Source organism: Canis lupus, chromosome 6 (genome assembly GCF_003254725.2).
Source record: "Canis lupus dingo isolate Sandy chromosome 6, ASM325472v2, whole genome shotgun sequence".
Taxonomy (NCBI): domain Eukaryota; kingdom Metazoa; phylum Chordata; class Mammalia; order Carnivora; family Canidae; genus Canis; species Canis lupus.
In genome coordinates this window covers 55,263,640-55,287,043 of record NC_064248.1, presented here as the reverse complement: position 1 = coordinate 55,287,043, position 23,404 = coordinate 55,263,640, and the positions used below count along the sequence as shown (strand labels likewise).

The following is a 23,404-nucleotide window of genomic DNA, read 5'->3' as shown; positions in this document are numbered from 1 at the left end:
CAAATCTACGTGTGGGAAAGTATACACTTAAAACCCACTGCCTTCTAAGCCATGACTTCTCATGGACAAGACCACTAAGTTAGCCGAGATGAAGTGACTCATTTACCCACTGACTCCAACCTCTCTGTTGAGGCTTCTTCAGAAACGTGGCTATTGGGACGCCTGGGTGGCTCAGTGGTTGAGTGTCTGCCTTTGGCTCAGGGTGTGATCCTGGGGTCCTGGGATAGAGTCCCACATTAGGCTCCCCATAGGTACTTCTCCCTCTCTCTCTGTGTCTCTCATGAATGAATGAAATCTTTTACCAAAAGAAAAAAAAAAAAAAAAGAAAAGGAAAGAAACATGGTTATTCTACACTTGCAAGTTGCCTTAGGATCCCCTGGAGTTAAAATCACACTGATCTTCCCCAGAAGTGGCCATTGGTAAGGTGGCAAAATTCAGCTTCTTTCCCCCTACCTCACAGAAGAAAAATCAGAGACATGGGGACAAGAAGTGAGGGTCTGTCTCATTGCCAGTTCTAGCAATGGGATCTATTGTGCTTCTCACCAAATTCCTTCTGTGGTTCACAAGGGACCTAAAAGAGGTCTTGCCACGGCCTGCAGGATTACCTGTTCTCTGAAAGCTACGTTTCCATTCCATGAAGTCTCTCCCAAAAACTGAGGTTTGCACTATTTTTCCCCAACTGCACTGTGTACTAAAGTATTAATGCATACAGTATCATCTCATTTTGGGTTTCTTTTTTTTTTTTAAGATTTTATTTATTTATTCATAAGAGACAAAGGTGAGTAGCAGGCTCCATCCCAGGACCTCGGGATCATGACCTGAGCTGAAGTTGAATGCTTAACTAACTGAGCCACCCGGGCACCCACGGTTTAGGTTTCAACGGCCTTAATGTGATATTGTAGAAAGGACACTGGGCTTCAAGCCAGATGAAGGATAGAACCTGGTTTCTACCCCTGGTGCCCCACTAAACGATTCTGGGTAGGCAGTTTCTCTGAGCCTCAGTTTCTCCTCTGTGGGAAGGGGTAAACTATTGCCTTGCCAACTTGGAGCACTGGTTTTGAGACTCCTATAAGACAACTCACTTGCATTCCCTGTGAAGGAACTCCGAAGGAAGCTGAAAGAACTTCTGCAAATGTAAGAAAATGACACCATGACCTAATGCTTTTGTGGTGAGGCCTTCAAAGTAGGGGCACCAGGCCTCAACTGTCATTTATCTCACACACACACACACACACACACACACACACACACTCCTGCCAAAGAGCGCTTACACTTGGATGGGCTACTACATTCGATATTTAGGGACTTTTGAACTTGAACGTGCCCCAGTAATGTTATGGATCAGTAATATTTTCAGTCTAAATTCTTTTTCCATTGGGCACAAGCAAAATAGCCTTTCCATTTCTCACCCAGGATGTTAAGGTCATGACCCTCCACATGGCTGGAACATTTCATCTCTGGCCTCAGCTCCCCGGAGCCCAGCAAAGACTGCATAGCCCTGATTCTCCTCTTCATTCTTGCCCCCCCCCCCCCCCCCGCCTCCTTTCCAAGGCCTTTATATGCAAGTCCACACCAGGCCCCTGCATACATTCTAAATTCCTACAAATCTCTGCAAGTAAGATTTTATTCCCTCAAAGCACCAGTGTGATTGGTCTCCTGTGTAATGAAGGAGCCTTTATATTTTTAGTTTTCTTCCCATACAACAAACACTATTAATAACATTTTAGTTTCTCCCGAGATGATATGGATTAGACCAAATGGAAAGTTACCATGGCTACCAGAGTGTTATTTTTGGTATGAGAAATCCATGCCAAGTGAAGCAGCATACACGGTCAAGAACTGGAGCTTTATTTCCGCTCTGCTATCAGGCAATCAATCCCAACTTAATTTTGAAACCCTAATTGCAGCGGAAACTAATTATGAGTGGCAAGACCTGAAACCCCTAATTAAAGGAGGAGTCAATAAAGCAATGCAGCCTTATCACTGGGGCAACTCTTGCAGGGATTTAAGCACAGGAGGACTTTCTTTCCCAGGTAACTACCTGAGCAAAACAGTGCAGGGAAGCACACCTGGACATTGGGTGGGAGACCCTAAGTTGGGTCTGGAAATGTCAGTCTCTGGTGGGCAAGCAAGTCAGGTCTTCTCCCTGTGTTATGAAGATGCACCCAACTGGGGGTGAGGTGGGAAGCCCCTGGTGGGAAGGAGGTGTTTCTACTCTCAGTCAAAAGGTGGTCAGGGGAGGCCAGGGAGGGAGAAGCTCAAGGATGGCTGTACCCCATATATTACTGTGGCCTTTGTGCACAGGCCTTGGACATGGCTGCAGAGGAACAGGGGCATCCCAACAGAATCTCATCACTCACTCAGATATTTAGAAGCTGTTTTCTCAGATATCCATGCTGAGCCGCACTTTTCTGAATTAGCAAAAGCTGGCTTATGAAAGGACTTCTATTAGAGTGAAAACATACTGCCAATCTGCAGCACACGGTCCCTTTGGGACCTCCTGGTCTATCTTTGACAGCTTTAAAATACTGTTAATGGCATGACTTCATCTACCAACACTAGAATGATCCATATTTAGGCCAGAAACCACATGGTCCCCATATCACCCCACTGGGCTCCAGGATAGAAAGAGATTCTTAAATCAGAGAGGAAACACTTTTAACTGATGATTAATTGCCCATCCCCCCTCCAAAACACTTTTAATTGATGACTAATTGCTCATCCCCCTTGACAAAGAGACAAAAATGAACTTTGCTCAATGGTGAGAAAGATACTCTGAACACTCCAACAGGGCAGTCAAATCAGAAGCCTACCCTCTTCCCACTCGGTGTATATTTTTCTACAAAGGGCTCTTTCTCCCTTTAATAGATTTTCCTGAGCTCTTTTCTTTTAAGCATTATGGAGAAGGAGGAAGCCGAACATCATAACCCTGTGGTAGCTTTTTCAATTGTATGAAATAAGTCAGTCCCTCCGGAGACAGAGCTCCACCATCTGGGTGGGAAGGATGTCATGAGAGCTTTAGATTCCTATTTCCTAAGGATAAGTGAGCTCCATGGTCAAGCTAAGGGCCAACAGGATTTTTCCAAGGCAGACAAACCCGCAGACCAAGGAGAGCCTGTATTAATCTTCGTTCTTAGTGTTGTCACAGGCAGGCAACAAAGAACACAGGTCTTGTCTTGGAATTAGTCAAATGAGGTTGAGTATTTTCATCAAAATAAACAGTGGGCTGATGTATTACGCAAAACCTCTGGCATTAGTGTCTTGTAACAAAGGTTCGAAATGGTAGCAGTAAGGAAAAGACAGTTCCAAATACTGAAATGTTTTGGAACCTGGCTGAAATTTGGAAGGAGGTCTTTGGTGGTTTCTGTATATTATATACATGATTGACATAAGGGACCAGCGGGTTCAGGAGAGAGAGGGGCTCAGCCCTCTCACATCCACTGTCAACAAGGGAAGGGAGATATAAAGAGAGAAAGAAGAAAAATAGGTCTGTCTTACTGAGTTCCTTTGGTTTAGAATTTCCACCCAAGGAGACAGAGTGTCCTGAGAAAGAGAGCTTCATCCCCAAATGCAGACTCGGAGCCCCCTTTCTGTGCAGCTGGATTTTGCTTCCAGCAGAGGCACATCACTAGGGGCTTAGGAAGATCTCCCGGCCAAAGAAAGCGCCTCTGTTTTTCCAACCAGCAGGCTGCAAACTTTTTCGGGTGCCTTTTAGAAGACTACTGCTTTCAGGGCTCCCCAAAACAATCTCCAATGCATCTTATCTTGAAACCGACCTACCTTGGCTCCAAGGAATGGCTTGCAGGGGTAGAAGCAGCACAGGGCTGCCGACAGGGCGTGGAGAGCACTGCATTCCTTAGGCATCGTTCAGTGTCCAGTCCCTGGACCACACACTTTTTTTTAGGGTTAAAAGAAATGGGGCTTGGTGATCAGAGCCCCAGCCCCGCGGCGACAGACGGCTCTGCTGCTCCTGCCCGCAGTCCAGGGCCGGGCTGGGACTTCTCCCCTCCGCTGAAGCCGATACGATCCACTCGTTCAATTCTAGCAGGCTGGTGTCCAGCCTGCCATGCACACGGTGCCAGAAATTCTCATGTGACCAGACTTGCTCTCTGATGAAATTCTAACCTCTCTTAGAAGAGCTTTGGGCTTTAGCTGTCCCCTCAATTTAGAGACCTGTCAGAAATCATGAGCCCCCTCAGGCCGTCTGTCCTTCCCAGGGCTAGGACACCAGGCAATCTGCTCCTAGACGCTTTATCTGCTTGCCACCCCAGCAGCTAAGGGTTAGGGAAGCACATATCGTACCACCTTGTGGAGACAAAGGCTCCTTTGAGAAAAGGACCTAAAAGGTGACTGGGGTGTGACTCTCCCTTAGGACCAATCCTAGAAGTCCTAAGAAACATGGGCAGGGTCCCTGGCCCCTCTACCCCAGCCCACCCGCAGTACTGTTTATTTTTAATTAGAATGCTCCTGGCAGCCAGTTTGCGGCTGATAACGTTGGCATAGCCATCACTGAAGGCAAAGCAATACTGTCTTCTGGTGTTTAATTAGCAAGTCTGTCAGCAAACACCCCGAGCACCCCCATACCATCCCACCTGGCCAAGCAGTCTGTTGGGAGTATGGGGGTCAAGCTGTGTACCCTCCTCTGACTCAACTGTTTACCTCACTTCCCTCCCTCACTTCAAATACTCCATTTTCAATTGTCCTCTCTGCCTAACCCAGATCCAGCACTCAGACCAGGTGGCCCAGGGAAGCCACGCATTTCTCCTGTGCTAAGTAGACCTTTGCCCCCACCAAGACCTCCTACGACCTTTAGGGGAAAGTGACTGCTTCTCTTCTTGCATTCCAGTTAGAGTGGATGCTCAACAATTCTGGTTTTCATCAAACCCCGGTCTCTGCCTGTAGCTCTTCCTGTCCTATGGTTCCAAACATTACCTTTCTGTGGCTTCGGCCACTCAAACCTGGAATGTGTCCTGAAGCTTTCTAAAACTTCACACAGGCAGAAACTTGTAATGAGGAAGAAACAGAACCTATTCAGTCCAGAAAGGAACAACACCAGATGAGGCATGAGGGAGGTATGAGAAATATCCAACAGGATTAGTGTCAAATCCTCAGGAGGCCTCGGCCTTTGGACTAGGTCAAGTCTGCCTGTAAAAATAGAGACTTGTTTGTTCAATGCCTGGTGAGCAGCTTCTGTGCTTGAACATGGCCTGAATGGGCAGAGGGGCAGCCTAATAAATACACAGGATGCAGGGATAGAGCTACAAAAGGTCTGTCACCACAAGAATGATGGGGGAGGGGAGAGGTGACTTCCTTTGTTCTCCCTCAGTCCTTCTCCTCCGTGATTTTGGAGGTCAGATGTGCAGCCCTGGGGGCTCCTGGGTCCGGGAAAGTCCACCCAAGAACCTGGAAGCAAGCATCAAGGATGGGAGAGTTCATGGTGTTTTTGAGCTGGAGGGGCCCTTGGAGATGGCCCAGTTGGTAGGTGGGTACTGTCCTCCCAGATCCATATACTGTATCCATGAGCAAGCATTTGCTCTGTTTGCCCTTATTTCTATTAGATGGGATTTAAAAGTAAGTCTACGTGCAGTCAGGGCCCAAGCAGACCTATAGCCACCAGGTAAGGGACCCAATTTTCATTTGCTCATCTCCTTTGGCAGGAAACACACTCCACCAGGTAAGAAACTCCCCCAAGAGGCTACAAAAAAGCACCATTCCCACTATGGGAAAAGGAAAGAAAGCAGCTCCTTAAATCCCACACAAAATTTCAGAGAGATTGGTCAAAGCCTCTGAACTCCTACTCTAACCACAGAAAGTCTGAATGAAGTGTAGTCCTGAAAGAGATATGCAAATACCTCAGACTTGTAAATTACCAAGAATTATGTCATCAAGTGATCAAGTGCTCTGGGCCAGGGTAAAGGCAAAACAGAAGATCTTCAGGTCACTGTAGAATCTCGGCTCTTGTCTAAGGCTACCTCTGTTTACTCTCACAAATGTCCCCCAAATGCCCATAGAATTGGCTGTCAGGATTAATGAGTGGCCTCATCTTACTAGGTAACTGTTTCTTAAGCACTTAAAAAAAAAAAAAAAAAAAAAAAAGATGTATTTGAGAGAGAGCGTGCCTGTGCAAGAGCACTGGGGAGGAGCAGAGGGAGAGAGAGAGAGAGACCTAGACTCCCACTGAGCTCGGAGCCCAAGGCCAGGCTCCATCTCACCACCCTGGTATCATGATCAGAGCTGAAACCAAGAGTCCAATGCTCAACCCACTGAGCCACGCCAAGAGCACTTTTTAATTTTCTTGTTCCACACCAAAAAGAATTCCTGAAATAGCATTCAATGGTTTTAATAAATTTCTCCGGAAATGGCCAAGGAGGAAGATGAAAATAACGTGTTGTTGTTGCAACAAAAGATGATAATTGCGTGAATTTGCAAAGTGCCCTTCACTGACTTGTTATGCTTTTCAATATTTGCATCCACACTGATCAATTCTCCCACGTTCTCCTAACAGTGATTATTCTATTGCAGTTACAAAGAAACAGAAGAGCAGGACAGCGTGTCACTCAGCAGTGAACGGACAAAGGACCAGGGACTCCAGCCCGTGATTGCAGAACCTGGTATGTAATCACATGGAAACACAAATAAGAGATTTTTTAATGTCTTATAATTAAATCTGTTACTCACACAGCCCCATGAAAAGGCGGTGACCTGGGGCAGGGGGTCACTCTGATGATTTGGTGCATGTGATTTAAGACCAAATTTGGATTCCGGGTTTTCTACAGACCATGTTCTTCTCAGGACAGGGGTCAGTGTCTCTAGGGCAACCCCAGGGACTGACGGAGAGGGAGGGATGCTGGGCAGCACACAAAACTCTGGGGAAATTGTGCTAACATCCCCCTCCAGCCTCCTGGACAACTTGTTCCTCTACACCAAGGGACATGCCTGTGAAAAAAGCCAGGGCAGGGTAGCCAGGTAGACCCTTGAGGGAGATTCTCATGCCTTCAAGTCACATGCTGCCCCCTCTGTCTGGGAAGAGGGTTAAAGCAGGCCAGAGGAAGGCCCCAGCTCAAGTATTGCCCTCAATGCCATTTTTTCCTTGGGCAGCCCTAATACTAACCTGCCCTATTTAGTAACCATGGAAACAGGAGCTGCCTGCCAGCCACATCCCACAGACACGTGCTCACTCCCTGAAAGTGTGCAAGAGTCCTTCTCCCAGAGGCTACACCAGATCAGGCTCCCGGTGAGGGAGACCCTCTCTTTGACCTGACACTGGAGGAGAGGTCTGGGGCACAGAAAGATGTGCCTACCAGGTATTTGCTTTTCCCCGTTTCAGGGAAACCGGGAAAACAAAGCTGCCAATACTCCTCCATTCTCCCCAAAGCCACCCCAGAATCAAGATATCAAGCCTTGTGTGCACAGAGGTGCTTCTGGTCATTGTCTGGCAGCCCTGTGGACAGTGACACTGCCCACGGCGGGCCACGCTGTCACCAGAGGGCACTGGTCCAAGGCTGCAAGGCCTGGCTCGTCCCTGCCCACAGGGACACACTCAGAGCATCAGTCAAGGGATGAACTCTAGTCATGGAGGTCAAAACAGCTCAACCTCTCATGGCAACCACTGAGACTCCACCTCCTCAGCCAGAGTGACCTCTCCTGGCTTTTTGCCTCCCCTAAACCCCAGTGATCAGACTCTCAGTGAACAAACACAGCCTTAATGAGCTAGGGGGTAAGACCCAAGCTACTACCATTTCCATTTCCCCTGGTGTCCTAGGAAGCAGGGACGATTAACCTGGATTGGCCCAACTGCAAACATCCAAGACTGTCCTCTGCAGCTTTGGCCCCTTGAAGAGCCGCGTGGCAAGTGCCTGGGCAGCCCAGGGCCAGCAAATGTGTGTTTATCTGCAACCCTGTCTCCCAAGCCTCCCAGGGCCCTGGCCGGGGAAGAGCTCCTGTGGCCAGAGCACCCACCCTCACCTAAAAGCGACAGGACCTCAGGGCTTACGGAGGTAAGGACGGCCCCCCAGATTCCTGGGGCCCCCCCAGATTCCTGAGAGTGCAGCTGTGAAGGGCCATTGATCTGCCTCGCGCAGCACTCACAGGTACACCCCTCTCTACTGGGCCTCCTGCCCCCTCCCTACCCTCCCCCCAATACATCTGTTTCTCTAAATGGCCCTTAAAATTGTAGAACTGACGATGCAGAGCTAAACTAGGTGAGGGCGCAGCCCCAACTGCTTTCTTGCACGACCGCATACAGTTCCTTCCGTGTATCCCGCCACCATAATTACCAGCATCTCTGGCCTGGGATTAGCCCAGAAATCCTGTGCTACACAAGCCCAGTTTTCTGTTCTTAGCATTAGGGCAAAATGAAATGAACAAGCATGCGGCATCGGTTCCAACCTCCCCACCAGAAGGCTCAGACTCTGGAGGTCTCAGTCTTTTCTCGGGGCCCATGAAAACCGTCGACTCTCCTCCCCCAGCAAAAAGCACACATTATAATGTTTTACATGTAATTTCAGGGGATACCTTGTCCCCCGAGGCCCATCCACACACCCCTGGAAGTCCTACTCAGCCAAGAGGACCTAGCCTCTCCACGCTTCCTTCTACTCCAGTCACGATGCACCCCGCCTCCCCCAGAGCAGACATTTGTTTTTCTGGTCATCACAGCTCCCACATTTTCTGTGCTGTGCGCTTTTCTCTTTCTCCTACCTTCCACCTTGATAAGCGGGAGTTATATAAGCAACTAATAGTGACCACAAATGCCCCTCAGATGTCTCTCCCACGCAGAGCTGCAGAAAGGGACTGAGGGGCACCTACAAAGCCAGAACACTAGGAAGGCTCACCAGCCAGGACAGCTGCGCCGTCTCCCATCTCCACTGTCCCTGGCTTTCCCATCTCACAAGCACTTCTGCAAAATGACATCTTCCAAAACGGAGCTGTGAAACACACATTTGCATGTCTCAAAAGTGACGCTGGGAGGTAGCAGGTTAGAAGGAGAGCCAGAGTGGGTTCAAGTCTTGCACCACAAGCAAGCTGGGCGACCTTGGGAAATTTCTTAACCTCTCTGAGCCTGTTTCCTCCTCCAATTTACCAGGTTTTTGTGAGGACCAAGTGAGATAACAGAGTGGGATACCCAACCCATATGAGGCACTCAGCAAATGTGAGCTCCCCCTCCCCATTCGTTCCTCCTGCAGGGCACGTGCCTGATCTCACCTACAAGTCAGGCCACAGGAGCCATGCCCTCTGCAAGGGCCTGGACGGCTCCACCCTGAGCCACTGACTGGCAGGCTGGTACTGCACTGACTACTGAATCTTAAAAGCCAGGGAACAATGAGGAGGAGTTTAAGCATTTTCTCAGTCTTGAAATATTTTTAGCCTTTAAATTTTAAGATCACATATTAAAATTGCACATATGGTTTTAATCACACTTGCTCAGATGTCTCAGATGATTTTCTACTCCAGAGCCGTTGTCATTTGGAGAGTTGTTTGTTTTAACAGGCAACATGTATGTCCACAGCATCTGCCTACTTGGCCCTCACCCAGGGGGACTCCTGGTCCATCCACAGCTACTGAGCTCTCGATATCCCACTCCATCCCAACCGGTCTGACTGGGGATCCTGTAGCCCCCCTAATAGGATCTGGGTTGCAACCCCTCCTTCTGCAGTGCCCCCAGGCCAGGCTGGCTGCAGAGTTGGGCTATTGCCTACATCCAACCTGAATGTCTCACCTGATGCTCCTCCTACCTTGCCCCCCTTACCTAGCCCTCCAGGGTCTTGCCCTAGGACTAGACCTTCCACATGAGTCTAGAATCCCCAGAGGGGTCAGCCCAGGTGGCTCAATGGTTTAGCGCTGTCTTCAGCCCGGGGTGTGATCCTGGAGCCCCGGGGTCGAGTCCCACGTCAGGCTCCCTGCATGGAGCCTGCTTCTCCCTCTGCCTGTGTCTCTGCCTCTCTCTCTGTCTCTCATGAATAAATAAATAAAATCTTAAAAAAAAAAAAAAAAAAAGAATCCTCAGAGGACCACCTCCCATGTGCCTGACTCCTTCATTCTTCATCAGCCCATATTACTGGCTCCTCTGATACAAGCCATGTCTAGAATTAGAACAGTGCCTGGTGTCGATGCTTGGGTGCCATGCTTACTCTACCCAGCCACCACCTCTAGATTTTCAGTGTCCCTCCAGATTTGGCCTTCTGCCTGTATTTGCCTTCTCCTCTCTCAATCCTTGTGGCAGGAATCACCAGAATCACAGTGCATTCTTCCAATGCCACTCCATGCCCTTCTCCCACCTTCAAGAGGCTACCAAGTGTCTGAGTGGAATGAAATAGGCATTGAGGAATGTCTGGGAAGGCAGAATCCTGGGGTGCGTGGTGGGGTGGGTACCAGGCAAGGGGTGGAGTCAGAACTAACTGCACTCATTCTAGCCTTGAAAGCTGGCTATAGTGAAATCAGAAAATGATTTTTGTTAATCCCTCCTTCTGTTTTCAAGCAAATTCCAGCCATCCACGTGAAATATTTTGGTGGAAAAATATGTTTTTCTCAAGGTCATAAACTGATCGTGGGCATTATCATCAGTGACACACTGGATAATTGCGCATCCTGCCCAAAGAGCTAGGAGAAGCAGGCCAGGAGTTTTAAGCGGGGTGTGGAGTGGGGTTTCCATGAGCCACAAGAAATTGTACATGAACGGTTGGGTATCTGTTCACTGAGGTGAGGGGTACATGGCTTTTACTCATTTCTCAAAGAGGTAAAAATCCCCACTGATCCAGAAGGACTTTCAGTGGTCCTTCAAGATGGGGCTCCTGATGGTCCTATTGGATTTTTTCTCTAGTGGAGAGAAGAGGGAAGGGACACCTTTGGTCACCATGGACACGAGCAAAAGCAGATAAAGCCTGTAGCCACCAGGACACAGTCGGCCCCAGCAGGGCTATGGCTGGCAAGAGGAGGAGACAGAAAGCCTCGACACCACACCAGTAGGGCCACGTTCCATTCTGCCGGTGGGGCAGCTTTAAACACGTGTGAGAGGAGGGGAACCCTTCCCCAGCTGGTGGAAGGGCCTTGCTTGCACATCACACTCAATGCCACCATTGAACGCAGAAGAGCTGCAAGGCTGACCCTCGGCAAAGCCTCCCCAAGCACAGACTCCAGGGCTGCGATCGTCACAGGCACCCCACCTCTCAGCTGGGGGTGCCCTCACTTACCCGCGTGCAAGGCCCCCCAGAGCCAGCGTTCATACAGAGCTTTCACCACAGGGTCTTATTTAATACTTCACCAGGAGACACATATTATTATCTCCATTTCATGTGGGAGATCAAACTGTATTGAGCTAATGATTAAACCAACTCTGAATCAGAATGGCTGGATCAATGGGATGTGATAATGGCTGCATGGCTACCACCAGGTTGCCCAGAGTACCTTATCTTGTGCAAATCCAAAAGGCAGAATCCCGGCTGCACAACATCCCCTCCCTCCCACGGAGGGACAGATGTCCTTAGCAACATGGGCAGCAGGTCTCATCCGAAATATCTCATCAGGGATCCTCATTCATTACTGACGGGAAAGGGCAGGACATGGACAGATGAATCCCGAGACAGAATCTGCAAAGAGCCAGGAGGTAGCAAATCCCTAGGGCACACGGGACCACTGCAGGGCTCAGGGACTGCCTCTGCGCATATAGAAACATCATCTAGGTATATTTCTCTACAGGAAAAGGCCGACTCACACCGTGTGTTGCATGGGCAGGATCATATTGATCACCGGCCAGTTCCTTCACTTCCTAAAGTAGTCGGTGCTAAGCACAATGCCACCTACAGAGGTGATATCTAGATGGTCAACACTCCTGGTGCCCAAGGTGGGACAATGGGCTCCTTTTGTCAATTAATCAAAGGACAATACGATCCCTGCTCTTGCAGTATGTACCCAGAGAAGTGGGACAGAGGACAGAGGAAGGGAGTTACCAAGAGTAGCAGGAACCCACCTGCACCAATCTCTAAGAACACCAGGGGAGCCTCAGGGTCGGGCTACTTGTGACAGCAGATGTGGGAATTTCTCCAAGGCCGAGCTGTAAGGGGAATCCACAGCCTCTCTGCTCCACTACCCATGATCTCTGTAAACAGCGTGGATCTGACAAACTGGGAGGCAAGGAGTATCCAGCATGTAGGAAATAAACTAGAGAAAGATGAGTACAGGGTCTGAAAAGGCCAAATAGAAAATCTCTCTGCAAAAACCTATAACTGGTATTAGCATATTTCCCATTTGTACCCTAAGTAGACAGGGACAACTAGAAATCACTATATTTCTGATCATGAAAATTCAGAGGGGGAAATGATGTAAATAGTAGATAGTGGTTATTACATTTAAAAGCTTTACCCTGTGGTATGTGCATTCATACTTGTTTTGGATGTGTGAGCTAATCAGAATTCTGAACACTGAATGGACATGGGACCTAAGTTAGACCAGTCAGAGTCTTTCCCTGGGATTTTTCAAACCAGAGCAGAGGGAGAGGTCTCCTTTGCCCCCTGGGCCATAAACTTGAAGATGATAAACTAGGGCAGCCTACGGCCATGTGCCCCTATACAAACAAAGTGACCAGAGTGAATGTAGCCACTGTGCTGAGAAGCAGATGAAAGGACTGAGAGTCTGGACAGGCCTTCCTCTTCCAGAATAGACATCAAGCCAGGTACTCTACCCCTGTCCTTCCCAGGGGACACGTCCCTAGCCCACTCCATCCGTTTGAGAGTTTACTTGACCAATGTGAGATGAAGCAAAACTTGAGATCAAGACTGAAGGCATTAAAAAAAAAAAAAAAAAAAAAAAAAAGACTGAAGGCATTGTGTTGGGCTCTACTGGAGTTCAGTGTGAGAGATGATCTCCAGACCTGAGAAGTGTTCAAAAAAAAACCCAACATAAACTGATGTTACATGAAAACATGTACAAAAAAGAAAAAAGAAAACATGTACAAGGCACAGCCATTAATAACAAGGCTGTTCTGGGATCCCTGGGTGGCGCAGCGGTTTGGCGCCTGCCTTTGGCCCAGGGCGCGATCCTGGAGACCCGGGATCGAATCCCACGTCGGGCTCCCGGTGCATGGAGCCTGCTTCTCCCTCTGCCTCTCTCTCTCTCTCTCTCTCTCTCTCTCTCTCTGTGACTATCATAAATAAATAAAAATTAAAAAAAAAATAACAAGGCTGTTCCTTCATGTTTCAGTGATGGGTGGAAATTAATAGTACTTCACAGCCTACTGCAAGGATGTTCCATTAAAGAATTGAGTTGCCTTCAGTTCTCATGGAAGCAGCAGACATGAATTTGCCTCTAGGGAAGGGGAGAGGGACTCACAGAGTTGGAATGTCCTGTGCCACTGAATGTAGGTGTGAGTTTTGCTCCCACACCCAGAACTAGGGTGTGGGAGCTAGGGGAAACCACTAACAAATGGCTCATTCAACCCTGCTCATGTGGGCAACAGCACCCTCTTAAGTTCCTGAATGATATTTTCAAAGGCTGTTGTGTTTTGTGGAAGCACAGAGGACCTGATCCACAGGTACTGAGCCATTCCCTTATTTAAGGCCAGGTGGAGTTGACCAGTTACAACTGACCACCTAGGAGGGCAACTTTCAGGACTTCTTTGTAGGTCAAAGAAAAGAAAATTAGCATCACCCCCGAAATATATTCAGATCTTCCCAAGTTCCTTACGTAGTCCTTAGGTGGACATAGCCCAGAAGGAGCCTGGAAGCCCTGTTCTCAGTCTGTGTGGCCCTGTGGGACTTTCTTCACCTACCGCTATTGCTTTATTTAACCCAGCAAGGGGCCCCAGCTCCAACATCTGGCTATTGAAGCACTCATTAAAGTGATCTCTGTCTTTGTCTGTTTGCTTCAGGACTTATTCATTGTCTTATTCATTGGCAACACTCCAATGCCCAGACCGATTGGGGCCCATGCCCAAACAGAAGAGGGACTAGCGAATGTTTGGAGAAAGCATGGGGTTTGTCAATCTGGGTCTGCAAACCCCTTGGAAATAAGATGCACAATTAGATCACATGCGTATTTCTAGATACAGTTCTTATTCATCCCATTTGTAAAAAGACAGGGTACCCCCCCCCCAAAAAAAATAGTTCAGAAACACAGGGGCCAAAGACATGACTTGCCACACAAGGGTTATGATCCTCGCTGGGGGAACGAGGCTTGCCATCCCTGCAGCTGAATTAGGACTGGTCCCTTCCTCACTCTTGACTGTGAGCTACCTGGATTCCCAGAACAGGTAACTCCCGACTCCTACGACCTTGCATGAGCAATCCTTGAATACTCTGCAAACCAGGAAGTAAGAGGATGCAGCCCTGTCCTGCCTAGGCTCATTCCAGCAAAGACCCAGAGAAGGCAGAGGGGAGGAGAATGGGCCATGATGGACTCAGTTGGCTATGATGGACTCAGATGCTTCAAAAAAAAAACACCCACCTGGGCCTGGGAAAAATGAGAATCCAATTGGAGACTGGTGGTCACAGGAAACAGTCCATCAGCTTCATCATTGCTTCTGAACAAAACACTCTTTTGAGAGTGTGAATGGGGGCTTTATGTAGTTAAGTTCTCATCCACAGGCTAATAAATATGTGAAATGGCCTCTCAGACCAGGTTCCTGCAGCCTGGACACTGAGGTCATTCAAGAAACAATTAGATGCCATCTGGAGAGAGCTGGGACTCAAAAGGAAATTGCCTCGAAGGGCCAAACAGCATGTTCTTGTTCCCAGGGTCTGACACATCCTTATCTTCACTGACATAAAGGACGGATGGAGCTCAGCCAGCTAATCCACACTGGGAGCACAGAATGGGCAAATGTGGTGGCAATTAATAAAAGCTTAAGGACCAGGAGAATGTTCATTTTCAGCCTGCCTCAAGTAAATTTATCCCTTGACTGCACTTTTGCATCTGAGCTGAGCATCTCTGCCATAAACCAGACCTTGGCCTCACCAAGCTTTGGGTTTTCACAGTTTTAATATAAAGCAATCAGAGCAGAACAGCAACTGCTTCTGGACCAGCTCCTCACAGTATATAATGAGCAACTCGATCGCAGGAAACAGAGTTAGTATTTACGGAGGCCTCACAATCCACTGAATTGTAAAGAACAGGCCCTTATTTCTAGGATAGATTCTCAGTCTTTTCTTATTTTTAAATGAAAATTTAATGTTTCTTCTGTCAAGCAGTCAGTATTTTTTTTTAAGATTTTATTTATTCACGACAAATACAAAGAGAGAGAGAGGCAGGCTCCATGCAGGGAGCCCAACGTGGGACTTGATCCCGGGTCTCCAGGATCGCACCCTGGGCTGAAGGCAGGCGCTAAACCGCTGCTGGGCCACTGGGGCTGCCCAAACAATCAGTATTTTTAAATGTAGATGTTATTGTTTAAAAACAAAACTCTACTTAGCTAGAGAAAAAATATGGATTTAGGTAAAAAGGAGATGATGGTTTTACAGCTTTCTGACAGTTCTTAAGTAGAAGACCCTCTCGGACAGCGGTGTTCAAAGTGCAGTCTAGGCAGCTCTTTCTGCCCAGGGGTCCTGCTCCAGTGCTATAATAAAACCACCTTTTTGCCTGTGTACATGCATGCGCGCACACATACACACACACACACAAACCACAAAATAAAACAAAATGAACTGAAAAACCCCAAAGTGCACCCTATGGGCCCAGGGGGGCTATGGGGGAATCCATGAGGCCAAAACTATTTTCATGACAATACTGAGACGATTTTTTTGCCTTTTTCACTGGGTCTACATTTCCACAGACAGGGTGAAAGCGATGATGGGTTACACTGCTAGGACCTTAGCACAAAGCAAGGGAGAGACACACATTGGATTGGGGGTCACTGCATTTCTTAACTACCATTTTTTTAATTTATTTTTTAAATACTGAAAACACAATGTTTTAAGTATGTCTTTAAAAAAAATCTCCAGTTTCACCTAAGAAATCCTTGATGTAGCAGGAAGAATTACTCGCTTGATCACAGCTGGACCCTTGAGTCCACGTCTCTCTTTAGTATTCTGTGTGATGACACAGGAAGCACACGCGCGGCCCTTCTCAGGCAGACCCAAGTACAACGGCTGTCTTGAGGGAGAGCAACTGCCTGCCGAACCCACTGCTTTTTCACGGAACACCATTTTTACTTCAAAGAATGTCTGACAAACTGTGGTTATTCAGATGTGGGTATTTGTCTGGCAGGCATTTCCTAAAAAAGGAACAAAGTGGGCCTATCCCTTCCAGAACAATTGACAGGATTTGTTGCCAATGATGAAACCTGAGCTTTCAATTGAAAATCAGAAGATTTCCCAATATGATTTTTCTGATATGTAGTATAAATAAAAGTGGGTTTTTAATACTGTATAATGAAATATGCTAACATTTTGAATATCTGCATAACTCAGGAAACCAGTATTTCTTAAACGTCTAACGCATGGTGATACAAAATCACACACGGGTGTGTTCTATGAGACCAGAATCTAAAGAGATTTGTAAATGTGTAAAATAATGCCATTCTTCTCATCAAATTTCGTTTTGGAAAATGATTATTTTTCACAAAAATAATTACTGTTATTTTTAAATGAGTTAACTAAAAATTTAAAAAGTTGGATTTTTTAAAAAGTTGGATATTTTTTTTTATATTTTAATTTCTAATACAATAAACCAAGACTTAAAACTCACATAATAAAAGCTCTTTGGGGTTTCAATAGTTTTTAAGAATGAAAAGGGGTCGGGATGCCTGGGTGGCTCAGTGGTTGAGTGTCTGTCTACCTTTGGCTCTGGGTGTGATTCTGGGGTTCTTGGGATCGAGTCCTGCATCAGGTTACCCAGGGGGAGTCTGCTTCTCCCTCTGCCTATGTCTCTGCCTCTGTGTCTCTCATGAATAAATAAATAAAATCTTTATTAAAAAAATAAAAGAGGGATTCCTGGGTGGCGCAGTGGTTTGGCGCCTGCCTTTGGCCCAGGGTGCGATCCGGGAGACCCTGGATCGAATCCCACGTCGGGCTCCCGGTGCATGGAGCCTGCTTCTCCCTCTGCCTGTGTCTCTGCCTCTCTCTCTGTGTGTGTGACTATCATAAATAAATAAAAATTTTTAAAAAAATAAATAAAATAAGATAAAATAAAAGAGTGAAAAGGGGTCTTGAGTTCGAACAGTTTAAGAACGTCTGCTCTAATATGCCTAAGCTACTTGTTTTACATAATTTTGATTGAACTGTAAGTTTTCTGCATATTTATAAAGTAGACTAATAGAGGGCTGCTTTTATTTTAATAAATAACTCTACCATAAAAACACTAGCACTCGTAAAGAAAATTTGAAAACAGAGAAATGTGAATAAAAACTCCCTAGTTGCCAGGAAGTTAATTTTGACTTACTACTCAACACTCAATCATTCTACTCCTAGTTTTGTCTCTTACAGAAATTCTCACAAATGTGCACCAAGCTGTCTGAGTTGCAGGCAATGCCATCTCTCCAGTGGGTTTGTTTGTTTTTTTTTTTTTGGTTTATTTACTGATTTGAGAGACAGACAGAGAGAGCTCGCACAGGGGGAGGGGAGTGAGGGAGAGGGAGTATCTCAAGCAACCACCACCCCTGAGGGCAGAGCCTGGGGCCAGGCTCCATCCCAGAACCAGATCATGACCTGGGCCAATATCAAGAGTGTCAGCTGCTCAATCGACTAAGCCACCAAGGTGCCCCTCTTCAATATTGTGATTTGCTCCTCTGGGCTCCTATACACACCCAATCCGGCAGGAAATCCTTAAGACTCTGCCTCCATAGGAGACCAGAATGCCCCTTCTTCATCACCAATTTTGTCGTCACGGGTCCAAACTATCCTGTCTCACCTAGATAGTCACCATGGCTTCCCAACTCCTCTCCCTGTTCCCACCCTTGCCCCCCCTCAAAGTCTGCTAGCAACATGAAAGCCAATGCCATCCTTACATGGCTCCCCACCTCACACCGCAAAAGTTTCATATGAGACCCATGCAATCTGCCCTTTCCCCCCCCACCAGAAACTTCCACTCTTTCACATCAGCTTCTACCACTATCTTGCCCCCTCCCTTCCAGCCTCTCTGGCCTCACAGCAGTTCCTTGGTAAAAAAGGTGAACTCTTCTTCCACTCAGCCTGGGCACACATGACCCCAGAGGCACGGGCCCTCCTCATCAATCTCTAACACGCTGATACCTGCTTTCTGCCTCACCTACTTACCAGCTTTCTTCTGGCCATTTCTTTTTCAGCTGTCAAATCACAATTTAAATATAACTTCTTCCAAGGGGTCTTCTTGGCTACCACAGGCTAAACTTCTGGTCAACGCCAGTGCCTGTCACACAGAATCTGCACACATACAGTGTCACAGCATCTTAGAGCTTTTTGTCCAAGAATATGAGACAATTCACTCTATTAATAAAATGCATTAACAATTTTAATGTCTGGGATCCCTGGGTGGTGCAGCGGTTTGGCGCCTGCCTTTGGCCCAGGGTGCGATCCTGGAGACCCGGGATCGAATCCCACGTCGGGCTCCCGGTGCATGGAGCCTGCTTCTCCCTCTGCCTGTGTCTCTGCCTCTCTCTCTCTCTCTCTCTCTCTCTCTGTGTGACTATCATAAATAAATAAAAAAAATTAAAAAAAGAAAAAAAACCATTTTAATGTCTTAGAATGCCAACAAAAGGCACTTGCCTTTTTACATACTTTAAACACAGCCCTTAGTTCTGAGGTTGTAACTATAATATGTTAATAATATGGGAAGCTCCCAGAATATTTAAGACCAAACTGTAGCCAAACGTTGCACTATGGTGACATTTTTTAATTACTACCACTAGAGGGCAGAATTTAACAGCAAACGAGTCCTACAAGCCTGGCCTCCCATTTGGGAACTGAAGAGTTACTGGGACTCCATCTGAGGACATGATCTGAGAAACTGATAGGTCTGAGCCAGAAGCTGCCAGAACTACACCTTTAAAAAGTGTATATACCTCTCCCTAAATGTGTGAGTACTTAAGGTGATAACAGTCACCCCATAAATTTTATCCTATACCAGGTTGGCAAGAGAAGGTAGACTAAGGTTAGTTCGAGGAACTTTCTTTCCTTAAATAAAATCACCAAAGAATTTCTGGAAAATTTTTAAGGTTTACTTGGTTTGGGAAGCTTCAAAATGTTTAGAATAACCTTCTCTCAATTTAAATGCCCTTTGCATCTGGTGTTATATGATCATTAGTCAGCCAGACAGGCACTAAATATTAAGATGAAAAGAATAGGTCCTTGCCCTCAGAACTCACATTCTTTTTTTTTTTTTTTTTAAGATTTTATTTATTTATTCATGAGAGACACAGAGAAAGAGAGAGAGAGAGAGAGGCAGAGACACAGGCAGAGGGAGAAGCAGGCTCCATGCAGGGAGACTGATGTAGGACTCAACCCCAGGCCTCCAAGATCACACCCCGGGCTGCAGGCGGCGCTAAACCACTGCACCACCGGGGCTGCCCAAGAACTCACATCCTAATAAGAAGAGGTTTTGGGGGGTTGTTTTTAAATAAACAGATATAATTTGGGACAAGTGCTGTAAGGATGAGATACAGAGTAAGGAGATAGTGACTTGGTGGGGCAGCTTTTAGGAGGTGGCTCAGGGAAGGTCTCTCTGAAGCAATGAAATCTGAGTCAAGATGGATCAGCCACACAGAGAACTAGGGTGATAGTTACCACATTAGTATTTACTGAGGGCTATCTACGTGTCAGGCATTGTGCTAACAACTTTACATGTATCAACTCATTTAATTCCTACATTTTCCCATCCACTGGTTTTGTTGTTGTTGTTGTTTTTAAAAATATTTTATTCCTTTGAGAGAGAGAGAGAGAGACGGGGGGGGGGGGGGGGGGGGCGGGGAGAAGGGCAGAGAGAGAGAAGCAGACTCCAGCTGAGCAGGGAGCCTGACTCAGGGCTCGATCCCAGGACCCCGAGATCATGATCTGAGCCGAAGGCAGACACTTAACCAACTGAGCCAGGTGCCTCTCTCCCATCTACTGTTAAGGAGACTGACCCCCAGAAAATTTCAGAAACTTACTCAAAGTCACCCAACCAAGAAATGGCTATGAGAGGGCTTTGCATCTGTGTTAGTTTCCTAGGGCTGCTCTAACAAAGTACCACAGACTTGGTGGCTTTAAAACAGAAATTTATTCTCTCAGTTCTGGAGGCTAGGCATCTAATATCAAGGTGTCGGCAAGAGCTACATTCTCTGTGAAGGTACCAAGGGACGAGCCTTTCTTGCCTCTTCTTAGCTGAAGATGGCAGTAATCCTTGGTGTTGTTGGCTTGTGCACACATCAATCACTGCCTCTGCCTCTCTGGTCACACGGCATTCTCCCCATGTGTCAGTGTTTCTGTGCACAAATTCCTCTCTTCTTACAAGAATACCAGTCATTGGATCAAGACCCACCCTAATCTGGTATGATCTCATCCTAGTGTGATCATATTTGCAAAGACCTTATCTCCAAATAAGGCCACATTTATAGGTACTAGGGGTGGGGGGAGGTACTACTTCCTGTATCTTTTGGGGGGACACAATTCAACTCACTTTAAACCACCTAACTTCAAAAGAAACTTCCATGCCAAGGCAAAGGCAAAGACCCAGAGCAGTAGGAAAAGCCAGTAGGGAGGAGTATAGGGACTAAGGCAGATGGCAGGAGATGATGAGGTTAGAGGTAGACAGGCCACATGCAGAAGGCTCTGAAGTCCAATCGTAAAATGGAGCCTAGGAAGACACCACAGCTTTGATTCCTGCTTGCATGTTAGTTTTTCCATCTCTCTGCCACCTCATCACCCCCATTGCTTGGGATTTCAGGAGTCCTCTTACTTTCACTCAGGGATGGAGGTTGAAGCATAAAATACAATTATGAATCTAGGCTTATTCCATTCACAGGCTAGATAAGGCTCCTTATTAGCACACCTCTAGAGGGCGGCTCCAAGGTTTGACCTTGATTCAAACTATCAAGTTCAGGAGGCTCAGGGAAAATTTACTTCTGACTTGGGACGTGGAAAAAAACTCCTCTCAGGCTGCACTGGCAGAGCAATCTGGCCTGAGGAAATTATCCAGACAAGCCCCAGGCAAGAACAATCAGGATTCAAGCACCTGTGCTGTCCCCACATACCTTTTCAGCCAGCAGAACTGAGGAGGTTAGATGTGACAGGCCCAGTGGGGAGACGCTGCTCACAGCAGACAGGTCTACCCCACTAGGTGCTGAGATGCATCCAAACTGTGCAGTGTTGCCATAGCATCATCTCTGTGATGGTACAAGGTCTCAGAACCTGCACAAGGACTCACTGCTGTGTCATCAGGCAAGATAAAAGTGATGTCAATGACGCAAGGTACCACCATGAAAGTGTCAGCATGAAAATTTTTGCTGAAAGCCTACTAGGCATTATTGGGAGGTAAAACAGGGACAGTGTATAGGCATATAGTCTAGAGCAGACGTCAGCAAACCTCTTCTGTAAAGGGCCAGACAGTAAATAGTTCAGGCTCTGCTGCCCATCCTGTCAGATCTACTCAACTCCATGGTTATGGTGAGAAAGCAGTAGTATGTAAATGAATGGATGTGGCTTTGCTTCAATAAACCTTTATGCCTGTTGAAATCTGAATTTTACAATTTTCACATTCTTCTTTTGATTAAAAAAAAAAACATTTAAAGTATAAAATCCATTTTTAGCTTGTAGGCCATACAGTAACAGGTGGCAGGTCAGATTTGGTCTCCAGCTGTAGTTTGCTGATCCTCCCAGTCTAATGACATCCCCAAATGCTCATCAATTAACCTAATGTCATTGTGGTAACGTGGTCTCCAAGTGGAAGTTTCCTGTCCTCCCCTAAAATATTCACCGGCTTCTGGCAAGATGCCAGGCACTCCTATGAACTCTGGAATCTCCCCTAGCTTCCTCTCCCTCACCTCCTCCAGTTAAGTCTGCCAGGAGCTGTCAACTCACCTAATAAAATGGCTCTTAATTCCCTAAAAGGCCTCCAGCTCCTGCCCTGATTTTCCATGCCCGCTATCTAAGGTTAGGCTCTCGATAACTCTTGACTCCCAACCCTCACTCTGCTGAGCAATCATGAACACATGGTATATGCTCAAAACTATCTGTTGAATGAGTCAGTGCAAGAAAATATCCACAAGCTCAGCACTTTCTCCATGTGATCAGCAATCTGAGGGGGCCCTCTCAAAAGCAAACATTTCCCCGAGGCGGGTGGCAGCACTTAAGGGCTAAAATATGATAAGGTGCACTTTTTAAAAGTCAGGATCCAGGTATCTGGGTGGCTTAGTGGTTGAGCATCTGCCTTTGGCTCAGATCATGATCCCAGGGTCCCGCATCCAGTCCTGTATCGGGCTCCCTGCAGGGAGCCTGCTTCTCCCTCTGCCTGTGTCTCGGCCTTTCTCGGCAGGTCTCTCATGAATAAAAAATAAAACCTTAAAAAAAAAGAAGGCAGGTCACTGAGGTATAATTTACTTACTGTAAGAGTCACCCTTTTTAGTATCCTTCTGTGAGCTTTGAAAGAACCACAATCAAGGTCTATCATCCTACAAGTTCCTTTGTTCCCTTTTGCAGTGGACCTCTCCCCTACCCCTTTTTCAACCACTGATGTTTTCTGTCATTAATAAGTTTTTAGACCTACGGGAGAGTCCGTTCCTTTTTAGGCTATTACCCCGTTGAATGGGTACACCTACGGTTTTTCCATTCACCAGTTCAAGAGCATCTGAGCCGTTTCTAGTTTTTATCAATTGTAAATAATGTCACTATAAACGTTCACATATAGATTTTTAAATGAACATCCATTTCCACGATAAGATTTCACTTTTTATATACAACCTCCTTTGCAAAGACCTGCAGGAAAGGATTCCACTGAATGAGGGGCTGTGCTCCATCTCCACTCTTCCGGCCTCAGCAATTTGTGTTTTTTTTTTTTTTTTTTTAATTTATTTATGATAGTCACAGAGAGAGAGAGAGAGAGAGAGAGGCAGAGACACAGGCAGAGGGAGAAGCAGGCTCCATGCACCGGGAGCCCGACGTGGGATTCGATCCCGGGTCTCCAGGATCGCGCCCAGGGCCAAAGGCAGGTGCCAAACCGCTGCGCCACCCAGGGATCCCCAGCAATTTGTCTTTAAATCCCAGGAACATGACCCCTCCCAATAAGACCTGCCAGGAGTGTGGGGGGGGGGGGAGGTAGGACAGGGGTAGCTCTCCCTCGTGGGGAGGGGAGGGGGGGTAGGTCGGTGGGGTGGGGGTTGGGGGGCTCCCTCGTCGGGGGAGGGGGAGAGGGGAGATAGGATGGGGGAGCCCTCCCTCTTTGGGGGGGTAGGGTGAGGGAGGTCAGACGGGGAGGACCCTCCCTCGTGGGGGGGGCGGTGGGGGGGAGGTCGCACGGGGGGAGGGGGGCTCCC

The 23,404-nt window shown here is 47.1% G+C and overlaps 1 protein-coding gene across 4 annotated transcripts in view; it reads right to left on the bottom strand.

Moving 5' to 3' along the window:
* BCAR3 (BCAR3 adaptor protein, NSP family member) overlaps window positions 1–23,404 on the bottom strand; it is a 155,781-nt gene that overhangs the window by 48,150 nt on the left and 84,227 nt on the right. Inside the window, exon 1 of one of the 4 annotated variants that reach the window (XM_049111662.1) lies at window positions 3,781–4,276. The exons of the other annotated variants lie outside the window; for them this stretch is intronic. Within the exon in view, the coding sequence (XP_048967619.1) occupies window positions 3,781–3,864 (84 nt within the window). The 5' untranslated portion in view covers window positions 3,865–4,276. Of the gene's footprint in view, window positions 1–3,780; window positions 4,277–23,404 lie in introns of those variants that run through there. 4 annotated transcript variants of the gene reach the window in all.